The following is a 20,078-nucleotide window of genomic DNA, read 5'->3' on the forward strand; positions in this document are numbered from 1 at the left end:
CACGCAGTGACGCAATGACGCAGAGGCGGGGCGTGCGTCCTTACGCTGCCCTGCTTGTATTTACAACACTTCTTTATTTAATTTATTTCCTCTCCTGCTCTGGGGCCCGACGTGCCGCGCGCTCTCTGAAGTCACCTGTATGATGTAATCAATGCAGGGGGTTAAACTTGTCTCACGAGACCGTCCGACTCATCCAGCACAGCACTAAATCACGCACAACAGACACGGGAAACAATAGCTGCACTTTATTCACAATATCTGATCGATTTTTATGCGATGATCAATGGGGTCTAGTTCCTGCGGAGGGTTATATCCGCGTTTTGATCTAAACCCTACACTACACTTCAGTTAAAATAAGGGAAGAGGAGAAGAAGAACACGTTGTAACGCGCGGAGAGAGAGAGAGAGAGAGAGAGAGAGAGAGAGAGAGAGAGAGAGAGAGAGAGAGAGACACACACTCCAGCGGCACTGCGCCCTTCACTTGATCGATATCGATCAGTTCGGAGAGATTCAGACCCACAGTGGGTCCGTTAACAAGACTAGCACCGGGAGCTAGCACTGGAAGCTAAGCGATGGGACGCGTGTGAAGCAGCCTGCAGCTAACAGCAGCCTGGCGGAGAAAGAAACAAGGAAGCGGACTGCTAGCTGTGCCGAACCGGAGCTAACGTGGGCTAACTGTTGGCTAATATTATTTCTAATGTGCGACCAAGGAGCATGCGACCGGATACGAAAAGGTGAGTGCCCGCTGGATCGCGTCTCTATCAGCAGCCATGTTGTTTTATTAACCTCCATCTGCCAGGTTCGTTTGTAATGAGGCGGAGAGATAATGAAAGAGGAAGCGGACTGCAGGGCAGCTAGCCCGCTAAGCTAACATGTTAGTCAGCCCAGCCTGGATCACATCACTGATGGGGTGGATGGGAAGCGTAGTGTCACCTCTCATATCTGATCTTTAATCAACAACACACCTGTGGATGTCTGCAGGTGTGTTGTACCTGACTGAACGCAGGTGACTGTGACGTGTTAGCGGTTAGCAGCTAATGCTGCAGGTGGGGCTATATGCGCATCTTCATTATTCTTTGCTGCTAACTTGTGTTAGCTAAGAAAATCATATTATTTACAGATGACGCTCACTGACAAGAATATGAATATAGATGCATAGATAAAAGGCACTTAGATAACAGGGATGTTATTGATCGATTCATGTTCAACATGAAAACGAAACGATGACAAGTAAACCTTCACAACAAATCAATTAGCTACACAAATAAATAATACATGTCTAAAAAAGGACCAGATACAAGTACATACCTTAATATTCCTCTTTTATGTTGATCATGTATAAACCTTTACATCTTTAATGTAGAAGTGATTATAAATAACCGCCTTTTAATAATTATATACAAACATGAATAATAAATATGAATATTCACCTCAATGATTTTAAAATCCAAACATAAATGTATGTTTTTAAAAAGAATCACTGTCGTACAATAAATAACCATACTAACGTTGGAGGAGGAAGGAGTTTATAAGGTTATATTTATCACCATAAAGATGGTACCACGATGATTATGGTACTACGGTAACCACGGTATCATCAACATGACTAGTGCGATACCGCTGATAGCACTGCATTGACGGTTACACATATATATATATTATTATTATTTTATTGCCGAGAGTTGTATGCATTCATACCGAGAGCGGATGGTCTGCTGCAACGTGTCCGGCACCCCGCACAGAAGCCCAACGCCTTCTCAAAGTCACTCTCTCTCTCAACCTTTTATTATAAACGTTTTAGTCGTAGAATAATACAATCAATAGCTTTTTCAGTCCAGTAGATGGTGCTGTGTTTTCTGGTAAGGTCAGCAGAGGTCACCGGTCAGCGTGATTGGTAGGTAGTTGGTCAAAACAAACACGGGACAGATGTCCCCTCCATGTCCCACGTTGAAGTGTCCCTGAGCAAGACACCCGACCCCTAACTGCTCCCCGGGCAAAAACATGGGGTAAAAATGTAGAGGCAGTGACTTTGGATAAAAGCTAAATGACCTGTAATGTAAAAATGGAGATATTTGAAATGCGCTTGGACTTCTTTAACAAGGAAGCGAAAGCAGACATGGATGTGTGAAAATAAAATACTCTGGGAACACACGGGGGCTCATCTCACAGGCCCCAGAAACAACGTTAGCCGATGACGGACAGATCGACCCACCCTGGACACACTTAGCGGGACAAATTCTGAGCGGGCTGAGAAAATAACACAAGCCGTCACCTTCATTGTTCATAGTATCTGTAACAGTACCACACATATGTGTGTGTTTGTTGTCAACAGCTTGTGCCTTTGCTTTGTGCCTCCAGCTGACTTGTTCGGGGATGTCGGGCAGTAAGGCGCTGGGCGGGGGGGCAGGCGGGGGTGCGAGGCGAAGGCGGACGCGGTGCCGGCGCTGCCAGGCCTGCATGAGGACGGAGTGTGGAGAGTGTCACTTCTGTAAGGACATGAAAAAGTTCGGCGGGCCCGGCCGCATGAAGCAGTCCTGCCTTCTGAGACAGTGCACGGCGGTGAGACACACACACACACACACACACACACTCACTCAGAGCGTCTTCTGGTATTTCTGGTTGTTGGTGTCGACTCTTCAAATAGCTTCAGCCAAGAGCCCAGCAGGCGATGATGCTGGGTCTCCATGGCAACCAGAGATGGTTCCTGGAGCTGTGAGAGAGAGTTGGCTTTGATCCTTCGTACACTAACACACACACACACACACACACACACACACACACACACACACTAAGCCAGTTGATCTCATGTTATTTGGGTTGGAGCTATATTTATTTATTTATTTTGTCCCTCCCACACTCTCACCTCTCTGTCCATCCCTCTCTCACCTGTCTGTCCCTCCATCTCTCACCTGTCTGTCCATCCCTCTCTCACCTGTCTGTCCATCCCTCTCTCACCTCTCTGTCCATCCCTCTCTCACCTGTCTGTCCATCCCTCTCTCACCTGTCTGTCCATCCCTCTCTCACCTCTCTGTCCATCCCTCTCTCACCTCTCTGTCCCTCCCTCTCTCACCTCTCTGTCCCTCCCTCTCTCACCTGTCTGTCCATCCCTCTCTCACCTCTCTGTCCCTCCCTCTCTCACCTGTCTGTCCATCCCTCTCTCACCTGTCTGTCCATCCCTCTCTCACCTCTCTGTCCATCCCTCTCTCACCTGTCTGTCCATCCCTCTCTCACCTGTCTGTCCATCCCTCTCTCACCTCTCTGTCCATCCCTCTCTCACCTCTCTGTCCCTCCCTCTCTCACCTCTCTGTCCCTCCCTCTCTCACCTGTCTGTCCATCCCTCTCTCACCTCTCTGTCCCTCCCTCTCTCACCTGTCTGTCCCTCCCTCTCTCACCTGTCTGTCCATCCCTCTCTCACCTCTCTGTCCATCCCTCTCTCACCTGTCTGTCCATCCCTCTCTCACCTCTCTGTCCATCCCTCTCTCACCTGTCTGTCCATCCCTCTCTCACCTGTCTGTCCATCCCTCTCTCACCTCTCTGTCCATCCCTCTCTCACCTGTCTGTCCATCCCTCTCTCACCTGTCTGTCCATCCCTCTCTCACCTCTCTGTCCATCCCTCTCTCACCTCTCTGTCCCTCCCTCTCTCACCTCTCTGTCCCTCCTTCTCCATCTCTCACCTCTCTGTCCATCCCTCTCTCACCTGTCTGTCCCTCCTTCTCCATCTCTCACCTCTCTGTCTGTCCCTCCCTCTTTCACCTGTCTGTCCCTCCTGTCGGTCTCTCCCTCTCCAGCCGGTGTTGCCGCACACGGCGGTGTGCTTTGCATGTGGCGAGGCGGGTAAGGAGGACACGGTGGACTCTGAGGAGGAGAAGTTCAGCCTCTCTCTGATGGAGTGCACCATCTGTAACGAGATCATCCACCCGAGCTGTCTGAAGGTCGGTGCCGCTCATATTCAATAACCAATAAAGTTTTTATGTGTTTCCTGTCAACACAAATCTAGAGAGAGAATTGTGAAGCACCATGGAATGTGGTTGTTGTTGTTGTTGTGATAGGTGACGTGCAGTTGTTTGTGTCCTCAGATGGGTAAAGCTGAAGGAATCATCAACGACGAGATCCCGAACTGCTGGGAGTGTCCAAAGTGCCACAAGGAGGGCAAAACCAGTAAGGTACGCCCGATTCCCCCTAGCTGGGATGTTAGAGACCTGTAGTAGGGCTGGGCAGGACGGTCAGAAACCCATCAACGGGATCCCCGTATGATGGACCCGCTCACCGGTCACAGCTCGGTGGCCAACCAGACGCAAAACCAGCAGCTCGACCATTTGTGCAATAAATCAGTATACCGCCCGGCCGCATCACGTAGCATCACGTAGCATCACGTAGCATCGCGTAGCATCACGTAGCATCGCGTAGCATCACGTAGCATCACGTAGCATCGCGTAGCATCGCGTAGCATCGCGTAGCATCACGTAGCATCGCGTAGCATCGCGTAGCATCGCGTATTAATGCATCCTCGTGTTCGGGCTCAGGACCAGGCGGATGGCTCGGGGAAGCGCAGGCTGGATAACGGGGAGATCGGCCGCTGGAAGCTCACCGATGACCCTCCCCCTAAAAAAAAAGCCCCTCCCTCCTTGGAAGAGGGAGGGGCAGTGGGGGGGGGGCACAAGAGGAAGAAGGAGAAGGAGCTGCCTCAGGACAGCGGGCCCAAGAAGAAGGTGGGTGACATGTCAAATGGAATCTGTTAAACCTGTCTCAGCTCGTGTCTCACTGTCTCTCTGTCTGTCTCTGTCTTTCTCAGATGAAGGGTGCCCATGAAAAACGGCTCAAAAAGGCACGAAGATTCTATTATTGTTATTAACAATATTGTTGATTATATATATTTTTTTCTGTTACTATATATAATTGATAAGCTGAAGAAGACACAGCTTTAACGTGTCTTTCTCTCATCAGAAACCCAAGCAGGAGGCGGAGTCCAACGGTCCCACCTCCTCAGTTGGAGGAGGAGCAGGAGGACTACAGGGCTCTACCATGGCGTCTCCTCAGCCCGGGGTGGGGATGGGAGTGGGGGGGGCGACGAGTGCAGACCAGCGCTCCCACCACCGGGAGAAGCTGGAGCGCTTTAAGAGGATGTGTCTGCTGGAGCGTCGACCAGAGTCCTCCTCCTCTTCCTCCTCCTCCTCCTCCTCCTCCAGCTCCGAGTCCGACTCGGAGTCCGAGTCCGACGATTCCCTCAGGGGGGAGCAGGCCGGAGGAGGCTCCTCCCCCTCTTCCTCCTCCCCGGCCCAACCTCATCCCGTTGTTTACGGCGGGCGGACAGAGCGGGAGAGGAGTCGGAGCGAGAAGGAGAGAGAGAGGAAGAGGGAGCGACGCCTGGCCGAACTGAGCTTCAGCGCCAGCGACGAGTCAGAGGGGACGGGGGGGGAGGAGCTGAGGGAGGAGGAGCAGGGGGGAGGGGAGGTGACTCGTCGGAGAGGGGGAGAGGCCGGGTTGCCTCCTCGAGGACGAAAAGGAGGACTATTGGAAGGAGAGGAGGAGGAGGACACGCCCACTTCTGATAGGACCAAGAAGACCTCCACCTCCCTCCCCCCGCCCTCGCCCCTCTCCTCAAATCAGATGCCTCCGTCCTCGCAACACGACAGCTTCACTGGGAAACAGCGCAGCAATGGGCAGGAGGCGCGCAACGGGCGGACACGAGGAGGCATGGGAGGGGGGAGGGAGGGGGGGGAGAAGGAGAACGCTAGCGGCGTTCTGACCAATCACAGACACAGCGGAGGGGGGGGCAAAGGCTTGGGGAGCCGCGGCAACAAGTTTCGTAAGAACCAGACGTCCAGAAACAGCAGCTCCTCCCTCCCCACTTCGAATGGGGGAGGGGGTGGGGGAGGCAGCCCGATGATGTCAGCGATGGCAGCGTCCCCCTGCTCGCAGCCGTCCCGCCTCGCCCCGCGCTCCCAGATGATGAAGCGCAGCCCACCCGCCGTCCCCTCACCCCCCCGGCCCGTGCAGATGGAGAGGCATCTGGTGCGCCCCCCCCCCACATGCCCCGAGCCCAGCTGCCTGCCACTGGACTCTGGCTCCTCCCACATTATGACCCGCGACGTGTGGCTGCGAGTCTTCACTCACCTGAGCCAGCGAGAGCTGTGTGTCTGCATGAGGGTGTGTCGCACCTGGAGCCGCTGGTGAGTGACATCACACTGTGACCTCGCCATGACCTCATGTCTGATCACAGTTCACAGTCTCCTCGGTTTCTTCTTCAGGTGTTGTGATAAACGGTTGTGGACTCAGATCGATCTGAGCCGGCAGCGCTCCATCACCCCCCCGATGTTGAGTGGTATCATCCGCCGGCAGCCCGTCTCCCTGAACCTGGGTTATACCAACATCTCCAAGAAACAGCTCATGTGGCTCATCAACCGCCTACCAGGTGACGCCACAACTTTAAACGCTACACTATTAATTGAGGAGTCTTCTCAGCCAAAGTATTACTGCTCTGTGAGCCGATCAATATGAATACACTTTGATTTGGGCTTCCAGTGTGGGCGGAGCTATGAACACAGTTTAGTGGAGGAGAACTAATGACTGATGATACGAGAGAAGGTCTCACCCGTCTCCCCCGGGTCTCCTCAGGTCTGTTGGAGCTGAATGTCGCTGGGTGTCCATGGCCGGCGGTCTCTGCTCTCTGTCAGGCCGTCTGTCCGTGTCTGAAGCTGCTGGACCTGAGCAGAGTGGAGGACCTCAAAGACTCTCACCTGAGAGAGCTGCTGGCCCCCCCACCGGACACCCGGACAGGTAAGACACCCCTCTTCCTTTTTACGTGTGTTTTGATGTTAATCAGTTTGGTTCACCAACTTGTCTCTGATTGGTCAATCAGCTCACGGGGAGACCAGAGTGGGGCGCTTCCAGAACGTTGCTGAGCTGCGATTGGCTGGCTTGGACCTGACGGACGCGTCGTCCCGCCTGTTGGCTCGTTACGTCCCTCACCTGAACAAGTTGGACCTCAGTCAGTGTGGAAACATCAGTGACCAGACGGTGCACACGCTCACCTCCTCCATCTCCCCCCTGAGGGACAGCCTCACCCACGTCAACCTGGCAGGTGCGTCTCTCTCTCTCTCTCTCTCTCTCTCGCTCTCTCTCTCTCTCTCACCCCCTGACTGTCTTCCAGGTTGTGTGAAGGTGACGGATCAGTGTGTGTCGTTGCTTCGTCGATGTTCATCTCTCCAGGCGGTGGATCTTCGTTGTTGTTCCTTGTTGTCGTCGGAGACGGGACAGCTGTTGTCGTTCCCTCATCACGCCTCCACCTCCTCTGCCACCATCACCGCTGCTGCTTTATCCTCTTCCTCCCCCTCCTCCTCCTGTCCTCCTGAAGACAGAACGCTGCTAAAGAACAGCTAGAGTCCTCCTCATATCATGTGACACTCCAATCATTGGTCCAGACGGCACAAGAGCCCCGCCTCCCACCGTCTTACACTACAGACAGGTGAGGAGGAGGCACCTGTGCAGCATTTCTCCTGACCTGAGGAGGAACATATTCTGGGAAAGTTGTTGGTAATAGTAAAGCATAGAAACCCTGAGCGTGTACATATTTGTTCTCTGTACAATTTTGGGTGTGTCTGTACATATGTGTAGTTTACTGTAAATGACCCGTGACCTTTGAAACATCACTAACACTTCTATCCTTCATCCACCCGCCTGTCACACGCACGCAAGAACTTCACCACGAGGACGGTCTGACATTTGTGTCCGGTTAGGCTGCGGCTTATTTTCAGTGTTTATGCTAAGCCAGGCTAACAGTTCCCCTCCACTGTCAGTCTTTTTGCTAAGCTAAGCTACAATTTCCCTCTGCCTCATTTCTCTGCGCTCCGTTTCCTTGCTAAGCTAGGCTAAACCCTTCTTAGTGGACTACACATGTTAATGGCTCTCAGGAGACCAAACACATTGCCAATACATTTTATTCAAACAGGACTTTTGAATCCTTGGAACAAAGCTGGTGATTGTTTTGAAGACCCACCGTGTCCAAGCTAAATAAAGCACGAGCGTCTTGAAACGTAGTTTTAAGATGAACCAGTCAAAAGCAACAGTATCCACCTCTTCCAGTGTTTGTGCTAAGCTAGGCTAACCCCCACATCTATAAAATGTCAGACTGTTCTCCCTCCTCTTCATCATGTGATCCGGTTATTTGGGGAAGTTATTAATTGTGTTTTCTCAGGAGTTTGTTCTTAATTTATTTTTTTTGCCTCCAGTCAAACTCACATTCCTCCTCTTCATCTGTCACTTCCTGATGGATTTCCGCTTGTCTTCCTCGTGATGAAGATGTTCATATTAAATCTGTAGCTATGGAAGCTCATTTATGCCACAAAAAAATAATGAAAGTGAAATCTAATCTGGTTATTATTGCACAATCTTGATCAATTGATTTAATTGAAACTCCCATTTTTACAATGTATTAGATTTTATTAATCAAATTTGGACTATTCACATGTTTTTCCTATTTTTTTTATTCCATCTTGGTGTTTTTGGGGCTCAATGGGTTTCCATAGTTTCAAAAATGAAAAATACGTTCATCTGAAATAATGGCTGATTACTGTTTGTGTTTATGTTGGAACTGGCTGTCATGTGATCAGGTATCGACACTGAGGGGCGTGTTCATTTTCCCAGACATGGTGGTTCTTCTACCTGAACTCGTATCAAGAGAAAAGGATTGTGGGAACATGGAGATGGACCCCGCTGGGGGGTGGGGGGGGGGGGTTATATTCCCTTCAAACATTTTGTATTTTCAGTTCGAGCAGCTAAACACACTACAAATTATCAGTACATTTGTACTGGTTAGCATGTTGGTCACGTGAGCTTCACGTTTGCTAGCTGTTCTGTCACAGCTTTTTTTTTCGGTTTCTTCAATTCAATTCATTTTATTTTGTATAGCCCAAAATCGCAAATTACAAATTAGCCTCAGAGGGCTTTACAGTCTGTACACATACAACATCCTCTGTCCCGAAACCCACCGTTTCTCTGCTACACTTTTAAAAATTCTAAAAAACCAACAAGGTAACAGAATTTAAATTGAGTTACGAGAACTAGCTGGAACCTCCCCTCCTCCTCACGAGCTAGCTAATGTTAGCCAGCAAGCTAACTCTGCACTATTAGTTGATTCATTACACAGCAATAGAGGTAACTAAATACAAAGTGATGAGCTTTGTATTTCCTGTTTTAGCATCCTTGTATCATGTTAGCCAACAGTCTGAACAACTACCTGAACAGAAACACATCATTTCAACGGATTTTGTTTATTTGGGGTTTCTGGTCAGGAATTGAAATATTTGGCTAAAAATGTATTTATTAAAAGTGCAGAAGAGTTAAAATGCGTATATGGAATAAAAAGTATTAGCAGTTGAATGTTAAATCGACACAAACGCCGTGTTGTGCCATAAAAGCCCACCAGATGTCGATAGGTCATATTTTCTACTTTTTCTATTCCGTTGTGATTTACTTGTTTTATTTTTTTTATTGTAACTTTGGGTTCAATGATTTTATAGCGCGGATTGAAACTTTGCCTAGCAACAAGTGACAAGTTCAAATCTGATTGGACGACAACGCCCATGGAGGCTCTCACCAATCAGGAGCTCTGACCGGTCTCACCTCCTCCTCTGACTCATCAATGATTCAAAGATTCACCGGAAAATCTTCATCACCTTCTTCACCTTTTGCCAAATGTAGTTTTTGTTGTGAAAGAGGCAATTTATGGTGTTTTTATGTTTTTAAAAAAAATATTTTGTCATGCTTCTGTTGTGTTGATAAATTATGAGGAAGAAGTTTGAACAAAAAGTAAAAGACTCCAGGCAGCTATGAGAGATACTACTGTAACGATGAGTAATAAAGCAATGGGTTCCTTTCTACTCCATTGAGTCTCTTCAGGTACAAGTACACGAACAGCTCATGACAAATCATCTTGTTCCTCATGAAAGACGGGAGGAGAAGTACTGAAACCATAGAGTACACAGCACTAATACCACAGAATACACCGTACAAGCAGTAATACGTTTTTAAAAGCATAATAGTTTTTTAACATTTATTAGTCATGATATACAATAGTACAACGTTTTAAATATGTGTAATACCTTACGGCAGGTATTAAAGTACGACAGTCGACTATTACAGTGTCTTCATCGAGTATTAAAAGTAACTCATCAAGAATGGGAGTACTGCAGTGGTAAATGTAAGTTACCTAAATGTAGGATCTGCGGACGTTGTGTGCGCGCTCCCGGTTCACCTGACGCCTCTAACGACTGATTCCGATATTTATTGATGCTAAAATGCCCATGTACTGATGTGCTGGATTACCTACTTCATTATGTGTGGAGATCAGAAAAGAAATGCCTGGCGCACCAGAGAGCATGATGGGACATGGTGTTTGATCACGATCACTGTTAGAAACAGGCTGTCTTTAGTTCATTGAGCTGATGTTTGTTCATAAGAGTGTAGTGCTACGTTCTCGTGTTCCTCGTAGACTCTACATTTATGCTGAATACCCCTGAATATATCTCTTGTACATTTGAATCTTTATTTAAAAGCATAAAATAGTGTTTTTAAAATGAATGTATTGGTTATGATATACAATAGTACAGAGTTTCCAATATTACTTAGTAGTAATAGTACTACATTTTTTCACGGTTATTCACACACATTTTGAAACATCGTGCTCGCATTCACTGCGTAGTGTCAAAAGATCCCAGTGCCCCTGAAGGCAGCACGACGGCGTGATATCCTTCCGCGGGAGAGAAGCGTGCGGCCCTTTCCCTCGCGACGACACAGGATGCGAACGGGCGGCGGTTCTTCAACATCCGCGTGAAAAAAACGCCGCGCCGTTACCGGGTAACTCCCGCCGATTTCCGCACCGACCGAAGCTCCGTGGACGAAATATAATCTGGTGTGAGCGCAGCAAGGTAACCGAAAGTGTGTAGCTAAGGACGGCGAGAAGAGCGAGTGAGACGGTGGACGGAATGGAGCTCATCACTATTCTAGAGAAAACCGTCTCTCCAGGTGAATATCAACATGCAGCCGGTAACCGGCGCTGGTAACCGGGGTATGGGCGTCATTACGGTGTTAGCTTAGCTAGCGTTAGCTCCGATGAACCGGCGAAAGTTTGTGGGAGGGAAATGCCTCGCAAGTGGCTACTAGCACGTAATGCTAAAGCTAGCGTTACGGCCTCGGCCACCGTCGGTGACTTGGACTGCACTTGCACTGCCATGGAGCTCATCGCAAGTGTGACAGATTAGGTAACCCCTGGTCCCCTCAGGTTAGCCCTGAACGGTAATATCATTTGACAACATGGATGTAGCTCATCGGAGGCCGATCTGACTGCAGCACGTAGCCGGTGAGGAGAGGCGACACTGCCCATGCTTGCGTTAGCCGCTCGGTTAGCTGCTAGCTTTTATCATTTTAAACTGTCGGCCGCTTCTTCGCACGTTGGACCTGGTTAACGTTACTTTAAAGCCGCCGAGGGGAGAGTAAAGTCCCCCAGTTGTTATTTAAGTAGCCTTCCATATCTTTGAACAGAGTAATGTTTTTGTAACTGGCATGCTTGTTTGTCCGTAAAACTTTATTTCTGCTAACCTAATCGTGTCCCCGCTAATGTTAGCATGCTAACTGAGAGGCTAACACGCACGTTGGAGCCCCGTCCTGTTTCCTCGTCCCCGTGTGATCCTTCAGTGGCGTTAACGTTGCTCGTACTTTAACCGGAATACCCCGCGTCTGTTGTGTTCGACTGGAGCGGGCGGACCCGCTTTATGTGCTCACGCCAGAACCTCGGTGCTGTTCGCCTGCCCGCTAACCCGTGAGCGAACTAGCTAACATCCTACTGAATAACTCTTCTCTCCTCAGATCGGAATGAACTGGAGGCGGCACAGAAGTTTCTGGAGCAGGCGGCGGTAGAGAATCTGGTTAGTATGGTGCTACTGGGGCTGGCGGGGCAATCTGACTGCAGTCAGGATGGAGTCAACAGGAGCTCCGGGCAGCTGGAACCAGCGCCCCTTCCCACCGTCTAGACCGCTATGCTACTGTGCTAGCCTGTTAGGCTGCACCCATTTGACGCGCTCGTTGTGTTTTACACGTTGTACTATTAGCAGTATGTAGTAAAAATACCGTGCTGTTGAACTGCATCGAACCAGTCCACCTCGCTTTGCATATCGCATAATGTGAGGTTTGATCACAACGCTGATTTTAGACTACTAAACTTTTAAAAATGTATGAATTTAAATATAATAACTGCAACCATGTTTTTATTATCAAACTCAACAAAGAACTAGAGGTCCACCGCCAAAACTTGTTGTCTCAGTGTTAAAAGTAACGTAAGATGGGAGATACTGCAGTGGTTACCTAAAGGGATCTGCAGCCGTGTGTGCGCGCGCTTGCGGTCCACCTCCACTCAGATTCCGATATTTATTGATGCTAAATGCCGGTGTATTGATGTGCTGGATTACCTACTTGATGTGTGGACATCAGAAAAGGCAGGACATGGTGTTTGATAATGATCACTGTTGGAAACATGCCGTCGTTCATTGATGTTTAGTTATTTGCACATATTATGTTGTCTCGTGATTCTTATTAAACTTTTTATTTATTTTCTCTATTTCATTTCCTATGAACTTTCCTGTGCAACCGTGACGTCAGGGTTTCTCAATGAAGGCCTTCAGTAATCTGATTACTTTGGTTTAGTTAGTGGTCAACAGCGCCCACGGGGCCTGAGGCAGAGCGCGGTACTGCAGCACAGAACAAATGGTTTCTACTGCAGCGTTACACTACGTGCCGCTGAGCAGTTATTGGGTATAAGATGAACCCTGTTCTTCACACACGGTTCTCTTGCAGACTTGAAGTTGTTTGTCATGTTGTTCCTCTACTCTCTCAGCCCACGTTCCTGGTGGAGCTGTCTAAAGTGTTGGCGAACCCCGGTAACACTCAAGTGGCTCGAGTGGCCGCCGGTCTGCAGGTGAAGAACTCTCTGACCTCCAAAGACCCAGACGTGAAGACTCAGTACCAGCAGAGATGGCTGGCCATCGACGCAAACGCTCGCCGAGAGATCAAGAACTACGTAAGGATGGCAGGCTCCTCCCCGCAACGTCTCTCTTTCGTCGCTGTCCTCTCATCCGTCTCCTCTCTGTCCACCAGGTTTTACAGACTCTGGGTACAGAGACGTACCGGCCCAGCTCGGCCTCGCAGTGCGTCGCCGGCATCGCCTGTGCCGAGATCCCCGTCAACCAGTGGCCCGAGCTGATCCCCCAGCTGGTGGCCAACGTCACGGACCCCTCCAGCACGGAGCACATGAAGGAGTCCACGCTGGAGGCAATTGGCTACATCTGCCAGGACATTGTGAGTGACACCCCCCAACAAACTCTCCTCTCTTCACAAATCACACCCGCTGACCTCCTCGTTCCCTTCAGGACCCGGAGCAGCTGCAGGAGAACGGCAATCAGATCCTTACGGCCATCATCCAGGGCATGAGGAAGGAGGAGCCCAGCAACAACGTGAAGCTGGCAGCCACCAACGCGCTGCTCAACTCGCTGGAGTTTACAAAGGCCAACTTTGACAAGGAGGTAAGCGCCTGTCTCTTCTTAGTCAGAACGCTCCTCCTGGGCCGGCCCCTTTTGGGAGGAGTTCAACCGGTCTGGTGTTTCAGCTTCAGCGGACCAAACGCTGTTGCGACGTCGCCGATAAAAGACTCAAATTACGACATTCAGGTAGAGAAGCGCAGAAGAGGAACCAAGGAGGAAGTTGTTTTATTTTGACGGTGCCTATAGTTTTAATGTGAAAGGACTTCCTGCCTGTGTTTCAGACGGAGAGACACTTCATCATGCAAGTGGTGTGTGAAGCGACGCAGTGTCCCGACACCAGAGTGAGTAACGTCTCCATGGTGACTGATGAAACGTTGTTTGTGGGCGTGTCCTGACGATGTGTTCACTGTCCAGGTGCGTGTGGCGGCCTTACAGAACCTGGTGAAGATCATGTCTCTGTACTACCAGTACATGGAGACCTACATGGGCCCGGCTCTGTTCGCGGTGAGAACTCCTTTCTGTTAAACATCAAAACCAAACATCTCAAGGTGCAAAACGAGAGTAGACCTCAACGTCTTCAGTTCAGAAGAACTACACAATCTATTCTAAACAGCCAACATGTCGCAAGTGGCACCAGTGTTATGAATAATAAATCCAGCCTCTGCTGTTTTCCTTTTAGTCACACGACTCGGACAGATTGACTTTATAGTTTCACCAAAGAGCTCAGAATTTAATGATTTTGAGAGAATCCGATTAAAGCGATTGGTTTATTAGAGATTTTAAATGAGTCGCTTGGGATGAGATGTTTTCTGAAATAAGATGGATATAGAATTGTAAAGAAATATAAAAAGCTTCATTCTGGTTTGTTTCTGTCAAAGCGTTTGTCACACGATGTGTTTAATGACTGTCGGAGGGATGATGATGAATAATGAATGTAATCGTTTTGCTGAAGATTTTGGCCTAAACTGCTGCGCTCGCTTGCTTCCCCTCAGATCACCATCGAGGCGATGAAGAGCGATATCGATGAAGTGGCCTTGCAGGGCATCGAGTTCTGGTCCAACGTGTGTGACGAGGAGATGGATCTGGCCATCGAGGCCTCAGAGGTCTGTGTAAGCGGACTTTAACCCTTCAGAACCCCAGGTCCAGGTTGTGTGGCCCCACCCCCTTTGACCGTCTCTTGTCCAATGGCAGGCCTCAGAGCAGGGACGGCCCCCCGAGCACACCAGTAAATTCTATGCCAAAGGGGCCCTACAGTACCTGGTCCCCATCCTGACCCAGACCCTCACCAAACAAGTGAGTGTTTGAAGGGCATCTTCATGTCGCTCTTTAACTGAGCCACTTACTTGGACCTGTACGCTCTCAGGACGAGAACGACGACGATGACGACTGGAACCCCTGTAAGGCAGCGGGCGTGTGTCTCATGCTGCTGGCCACCTGCTGTGAGGACGACGTGGTTCCTCACGTGCTGCCGTTCATCAAAGAACACATCAAACACCCCGACTGGCGCTACAGAGACGCCTCCGTCATGGCCTTTGGATCCATCCTGGAAGGACCGGAACTCAACCAACTCAAGCCCCTGGTCATACAGGTCAGTGCGCTGGTGGACCCTCGGTACTACTCTTAGCTAGGCCAAATGAAACAGGGATGCAAACGGCACGCTTTCCGGTGCCTCCGGCTTCTTTCACCTCAGTTTGTGTGAATCGTGCAGTGATTCGCACGCCAACAGCTGACCAACAACATTGCCCGGCTGTCAAGTGTCACGCGTTGAGCGTCACTCATTTCAGTCTTCAGTCACACACAAAAATCTGACTTCCTCTTCAACCCCCCGTTGGCCGTAGCGTCCGTAGCGTATGGATATTTGCCGCCAGGCGACCATACATGTGTTTGCATCCCTGATTAAACCGCCATCGGCGCGACAACATCAACAGAAAAACTTTGACTTACCAGTTGAATGTTTTCCAGGCAAAATACGACTCGTCCGTACGAATCTCACAAGGGTTTCCTTAATTATGACCCCTAAATGATTCATTTAGGTCGAGGTTCCAGGTCGACGTGGCGCCGGGGTAGAGAGGGTTCGCCGGTTCGAGCCCCGGCTGCCCCATGTCGAAGTGTCCCTCAGCAAGACACCTGACCCCTAATTGCTCCCCGGGCTAGAAAGTAAAAAGCCACGTGTTAAAAATGTATTCGCTTTGGATAAAAGGGTCCGCTAAAGGACCTGTAATGTAGACCTTGTGGTTGCAGAGAGATACTTTTATTATGGATATGCAACCCGGTAGTAAGGTGAGTCTCTAACTAGTTACCCTGGTCGTCGCCAGGCGATGCCCACCCTGATCGAGCTGATGAAGGACCCCAGCGTGGTGGTCAGAGACACCACGGCCTGGACGGTGGGGAGGATCTGTGAGCTGCTGCCCGAGGCGGCGATCAACGAGGTGTACCTGGCGCCCCTTCTGCAGTGCCTGATCGAGGGCCTGGGGGCGGAGCCTAGGGTGGCTTCCAACGTCTGCTGGGTGAGCTGTGAGGCCACGTGACCTTTAACAGTGACGTAAATCAGTGGGAGACTTGTGCTTGCAGTGAGAGTGCGCACACATGTTGGAGGTTAACACAACCCCCCCCCGTCTGCAGGCATTCTCGTCTTTAGCTGAAGCAGCCTATGAGGCCACGGATGCTGCAGAGGACCAGGAGGAGCCCAGCACCTACTGTCTGTCCTCGTCCTTTGAGATCATCGTACAGAAGCTCCTGGAGACCACAGACCGGTACAGAGGTCCACATTCGGTCTGATGTTGAATCCATATCTGCCCCCTTGGAATAAGTGTAGATAATGGATCTATTACTCATTAGGCCTTTGGGTGAATATTTGTCGACCGTGTTGCTGTAGCTCTGATGGTGGTGATGATGCTTCCTCCTACAGACCCGACGGCCACCAGAACAACCTGCGCTCTGCCGCCTACGAGGCTCTGATGGAGATCGTGAAGAACAGCGCTAAGGACTGTTACCCCGCGGTGCAGAAGACCACCCTGGTCATTATGGAGCGGCTACAGCACGTCCTTCAGATGGAGGTGAGAAGATCTAACCTCTGATTCACGTGGTTAATGTTCCGCTGGCTCCTTAAAGTGACCCTTGGCGGGTCCAGATAAAGAAATGAGATCTATGGCCAACAAGTAGAAATGCAGTTTACTAAGTAGGAGGCGGGTGAAGAAGAGGGTCTGCTCTGTGGTTCCATGTTGTATCTGAAGGTGACGTGGGGTTGGTCCGTGATGATAACATGCACCACGCTGACTGTGATGACAAACCCTACCACGATTATCTGAGACCTCCACACGCCTTCCATTCAATCGCTCCCTGTGGCCATCAATAGATGAATGCTGTGCGTCCTGTGTAACGATGTCACTTCCTGTGCCCCCCAGTCTCACATCCAGAGCACGTCTGACAGAATCCAGTTCAACGACCTGCAGTCGCTGCTGTGTGCCACTCTGCAGGTGAGGCCGGCCTGCCCATCATGCTCTTACTGCAGCGGTGTCTACGCTTTAGTGTCACTTCCTGTGTGTGTGTGTTGCAGAACGTGCTGCGTAAAGTGCAGCATCAGGACGCCCTTCAGATCTCAGACGTGGTGATGGCGTCATTACTGAGGATGTTTCAGAGCACCGCCGGCTCCGGGGGGGTCCAGGAGGACGCTCTGATGGCCGTGTCCACTCTGGTGGAAGGTACACGCTCGCGCGCTCACACGCTCACCATGCAAACCAGGGTTGTTAATGTTGGTCTGTTTGTTTCAGTTCTGGGCAGCGACTTCCAGAAATACATGGACGCCTTCAAGCCTTTCCTGGGCATCGGCCTGAAGAACTACGCAGAGTATCAGGTCAGTGTCCACCGCCGGGAACCAGCCCCCTGCTGTGCGTCTGATTGGTCCGTGATGATAACATGCACCACGCTGACCGTGATGACAAAACCAACCACAATTATCTGAGACCTCCACACGTCACATTCTGTAGTTTGAGAGATTGAGTCGGGGGGCTACATGATGATGATGTTGTTACAGGTGTGTCTGGCAGCCGTGGGTTTGGTGTGTGACCTGTGCAGAGCTCTGATGTCCAACATCCTGCCTTACTGTGACGAGATGATGCAGCTGCTGCTGGAGAACCTCGGGGTGAGGAGGAGGAGGAGGAGGGGGGGGGGGGGGGGGTCTTGTGTATTAATGAGTTTCTTGGTCCATGATGATAAACATGCACCACGCTGACTGTGATGACACAACAACCACGTTTATCTGAGACCTCTTGTAGCTCCTTAGTAACCGTAGACACCTGAGCCCATGCCTCCCCCTGGACGCTAACCCCCCCCCTCCCCTCTGTTCTCCAGAATGAGAATGTCCATCGCTCCGTTAAGCCTCAGATCCTCTCGGCCTTCGGAGACATTGCTTTGGCCATCGGGGGGGAGTTCAAGAAGTACCTGGACATCGTCCTGGACACGCTGCAGCAGGCCTCCCAGGCCCAGGTGGACAAGGTAACCATGGTGACGGGTCTGTGTGGTAACCGCGGTGACGAAGCATGGTTGATTCCACATGTGTGGGTTTGTCTCTAGACGGACTACGACATGGTGGACTACCTGAACGAGCTGCGGGAGGGCTGCCTGGAGGCCTACACCGGCATCATCCAGGGCCTGAAGGGGGACCAGGAGAACGTGCACCGTAAGATCACATGACCGGGGGAGGGGGTGTCGACGTCGGTTCCTCCTCCTGACTGCAGTGGATCAGGAGGATTTTACGAGGTCGTAGAGTAACGAGTCTGTTTCACCCAGAGAGCTTCAGGCCACGGCTTCGCTCACGGCTTCCTGGTTTTGCGAGACTCTATAAAATAAAGCAGCGTGTTGATGATGAATGTTCTGCTCCTGAATTGTTTTCACCTCCTTCTGATGCTCGTCCTTCTGGTCCCGTAGCGGACGTGATGCTCGTGCAGCCGCGGGTGGAGTTCATCCTCTCATTCATCCACCACATAGCCGAGGACGAAGACCACTCTGACGGAGTGGTAGCAAACGCCGCCGGGCTCATCGGGTGAGGTTTGATTAGTGCTTCCCAGTAACCACGGCAACCCCAACACGCTGTGTTTGTAATCTGTTTTGGCACTGAGCAGCTGTTGGCGTAACCGGGGCCCTGCTTTGGGTTCACCTGTTGCCGTGGAGACCGTGACAAACAGCCGATGGATGTTGGGTCGATGAGAAGAAATGATGCACCACTCAACATCTGAGACCGAACCAGAAGAAAGTTCTGGTTCTGCTGATTGACGTCTGTCCTTTCTCCTGTGCGTGTGCTTGCTCAGCGACCTGTGCGCCGCCTTCGGTAAAGACGTGATGAAGCTGGTGGAGGTCCGTCCGCTCATCAACGACCTGCTGACGGAGGGACGGCGCTCCAAGACCACAAAGACCAAGACGCTGGCCACCTGGGCCACCAAGGAGCTCCGTAAGCTCAAGAGTCAGGCCTGGTGAGACACGCACTTCTCAAAGATATTTGAACAGATCAGCTTCCTGTTTCACAATAAAAGCACGTCTAACATTTACTGATCAATAATCCGGTTCTCCTCAGATGGTTGCGGTCGGTTTGAGGCACCCTGAGGTGGACGAGGACAAACTGCCCCCTGCTGGATTTAAGTCGTCTGTCTTTGATCCGGTCAAAGCAGAAGTGACGTGAGACGAGTGTGAGAGCGAGAGACAATGACATCACACCACCGCCCCGGCCCCTCCCCCCGCTCACTCACACACACACACACACACACGCGCACACACACACACCCCTCTTGTGAGGGGGTTAGTTCAAACCACGACGAGAACGATAAACTGAGCCGACGTCTGGAAAACTTTAGATTTGTGTTGCTCTTATCTTTCTTCTTCCTGCAAGCACTGAGGTGACGGAGAAGCCTCCACCCGTTCTGCTCGCCGCTCTTATCCGAAAAAACGCACTAAAAGTCCTACAAAGTAAAAGAGTGCCAAATGGAGAACTCGAGGAGTGGAAATGAGCTGCTAGTTTTCATTTCCCTGCTGCACTTGTTTTGGGGGAAAAGGGTCACCACCATTTTTGCTTGTTTGAAAAGAAGAAAAATTGAAGTTTGTAAAAGGTTATATTTTTCCATTGCTACGGTGAAATAAAGTGAAGAGAAAAAGACTTTAAAATTATCTAAAACATTCCCAAAGCAGTTCTGGTGATTTGGGTGTTTACGCCACAAACAACCATGTTGTTGTTTAACTCACCTGGTGGTTTGTTTGGTAGCAGCGGCCTCGTCTCAGCGCTTCACCTTCCGTCTGGGGACCATGAACGCAACACTTCCTGGTTCTCAGAACCAAGTTCTCATCCAGTTGAAAGTGAAGACCAGCAGAGCTTTTTCTTGTGGAGCTGCTTCCGCGCCGTGAGGAGGAGGAGGGACTTCCTGTGTTGACATGATGGACATGGACACTTGATTACTGAATTGTGAATCATTTAAAGTCAATCTGCTTTTTATTTCAACTTTAGTGATCTAATAAAGTCTATATTGTACTGAATGTTGTGCAGATACTTCTTGGGGACCATGAT

General features: G+C 50.3%; 2 protein-coding genes and 1 non-coding gene across 4 annotated transcripts; all 3 read left to right on the forward strand.

Moving 5' to 3' along the window:
- The first annotated feature begins 87 nt into the window (after positions 1-87).
- On the forward strand, positions 88-9,877 carry fbxl19 (F-box and leucine rich repeat protein 19). Its single transcript, XM_078084279.1, has 11 exons — positions 88-733; positions 2,358-2,558; positions 3,788-3,931; positions 4,076-4,162; positions 4,523-4,708; positions 4,792-4,824; positions 4,944-6,169; positions 6,248-6,411; positions 6,615-6,776; positions 6,859-7,080; positions 7,150-9,877. The coding sequence occupies exons 2-11, from the start codon at positions 2,373-2,375 to the stop codon at positions 7,377-7,379; spliced, it is 2,640 nt and encodes an 879-aa protein (XP_077940405.1). The 5' UTR covers positions 88-733; positions 2,358-2,372; the 3' UTR covers positions 7,380-9,877.
- A 440-nt stretch (positions 9,878-10,317) lies between these two features.
- On the forward strand, positions 10,318-20,047 carry kpnb1 (karyopherin (importin) beta 1). 2 transcript variants are annotated; one of them, XM_040191337.2, is made up of 22 exons: positions 10,318-11,021; positions 11,862-11,920; positions 12,886-13,068; positions 13,146-13,346; positions 13,418-13,570; positions 13,810-13,869; positions 13,943-14,032; positions 14,521-14,631; positions 14,720-14,821; positions 14,892-15,116; positions 15,844-16,035; positions 16,151-16,281; positions 16,437-16,584; positions 16,933-17,004; positions 17,085-17,229; positions 17,299-17,381; positions 17,562-17,669; positions 17,879-18,022; positions 18,101-18,206; positions 18,455-18,569; positions 18,835-18,996; positions 19,098-20,047. In XM_040191337.2, coding segments are annotated over exons 1-22 (2,631 nt in total). In that variant the 5' UTR covers positions 10,318-10,981; the 3' UTR covers positions 19,099-20,047. The 2 variants fall into 2 exon arrangements, with proteins under 2 accessions (XP_040047271.1, XP_077940406.1); XM_078084280.1 differs by having other exon boundaries at positions 10,713-11,021; positions 14,521-14,637.
- Positions 18,237-18,374, forward strand: LOC120828531 (small nucleolar RNA SNORA79). Its single transcript, XR_005713549.1, has one exon. It is a non-coding gene; the product is annotated as a small nucleolar RNA SNORA79 (small nucleolar RNA).
- Positions 20,048-20,078: the final 31 nt, after the last annotated feature.

The sequence above is a fragment of the Gasterosteus aculeatus genome, chromosome 11 (genome assembly GCF_964276395.1).
Source record: "Gasterosteus aculeatus chromosome 11, fGasAcu3.hap1.1, whole genome shotgun sequence".
NCBI classification, from domain to species: domain Eukaryota; kingdom Metazoa; phylum Chordata; class Actinopteri; order Perciformes; family Gasterosteidae; genus Gasterosteus; species Gasterosteus aculeatus.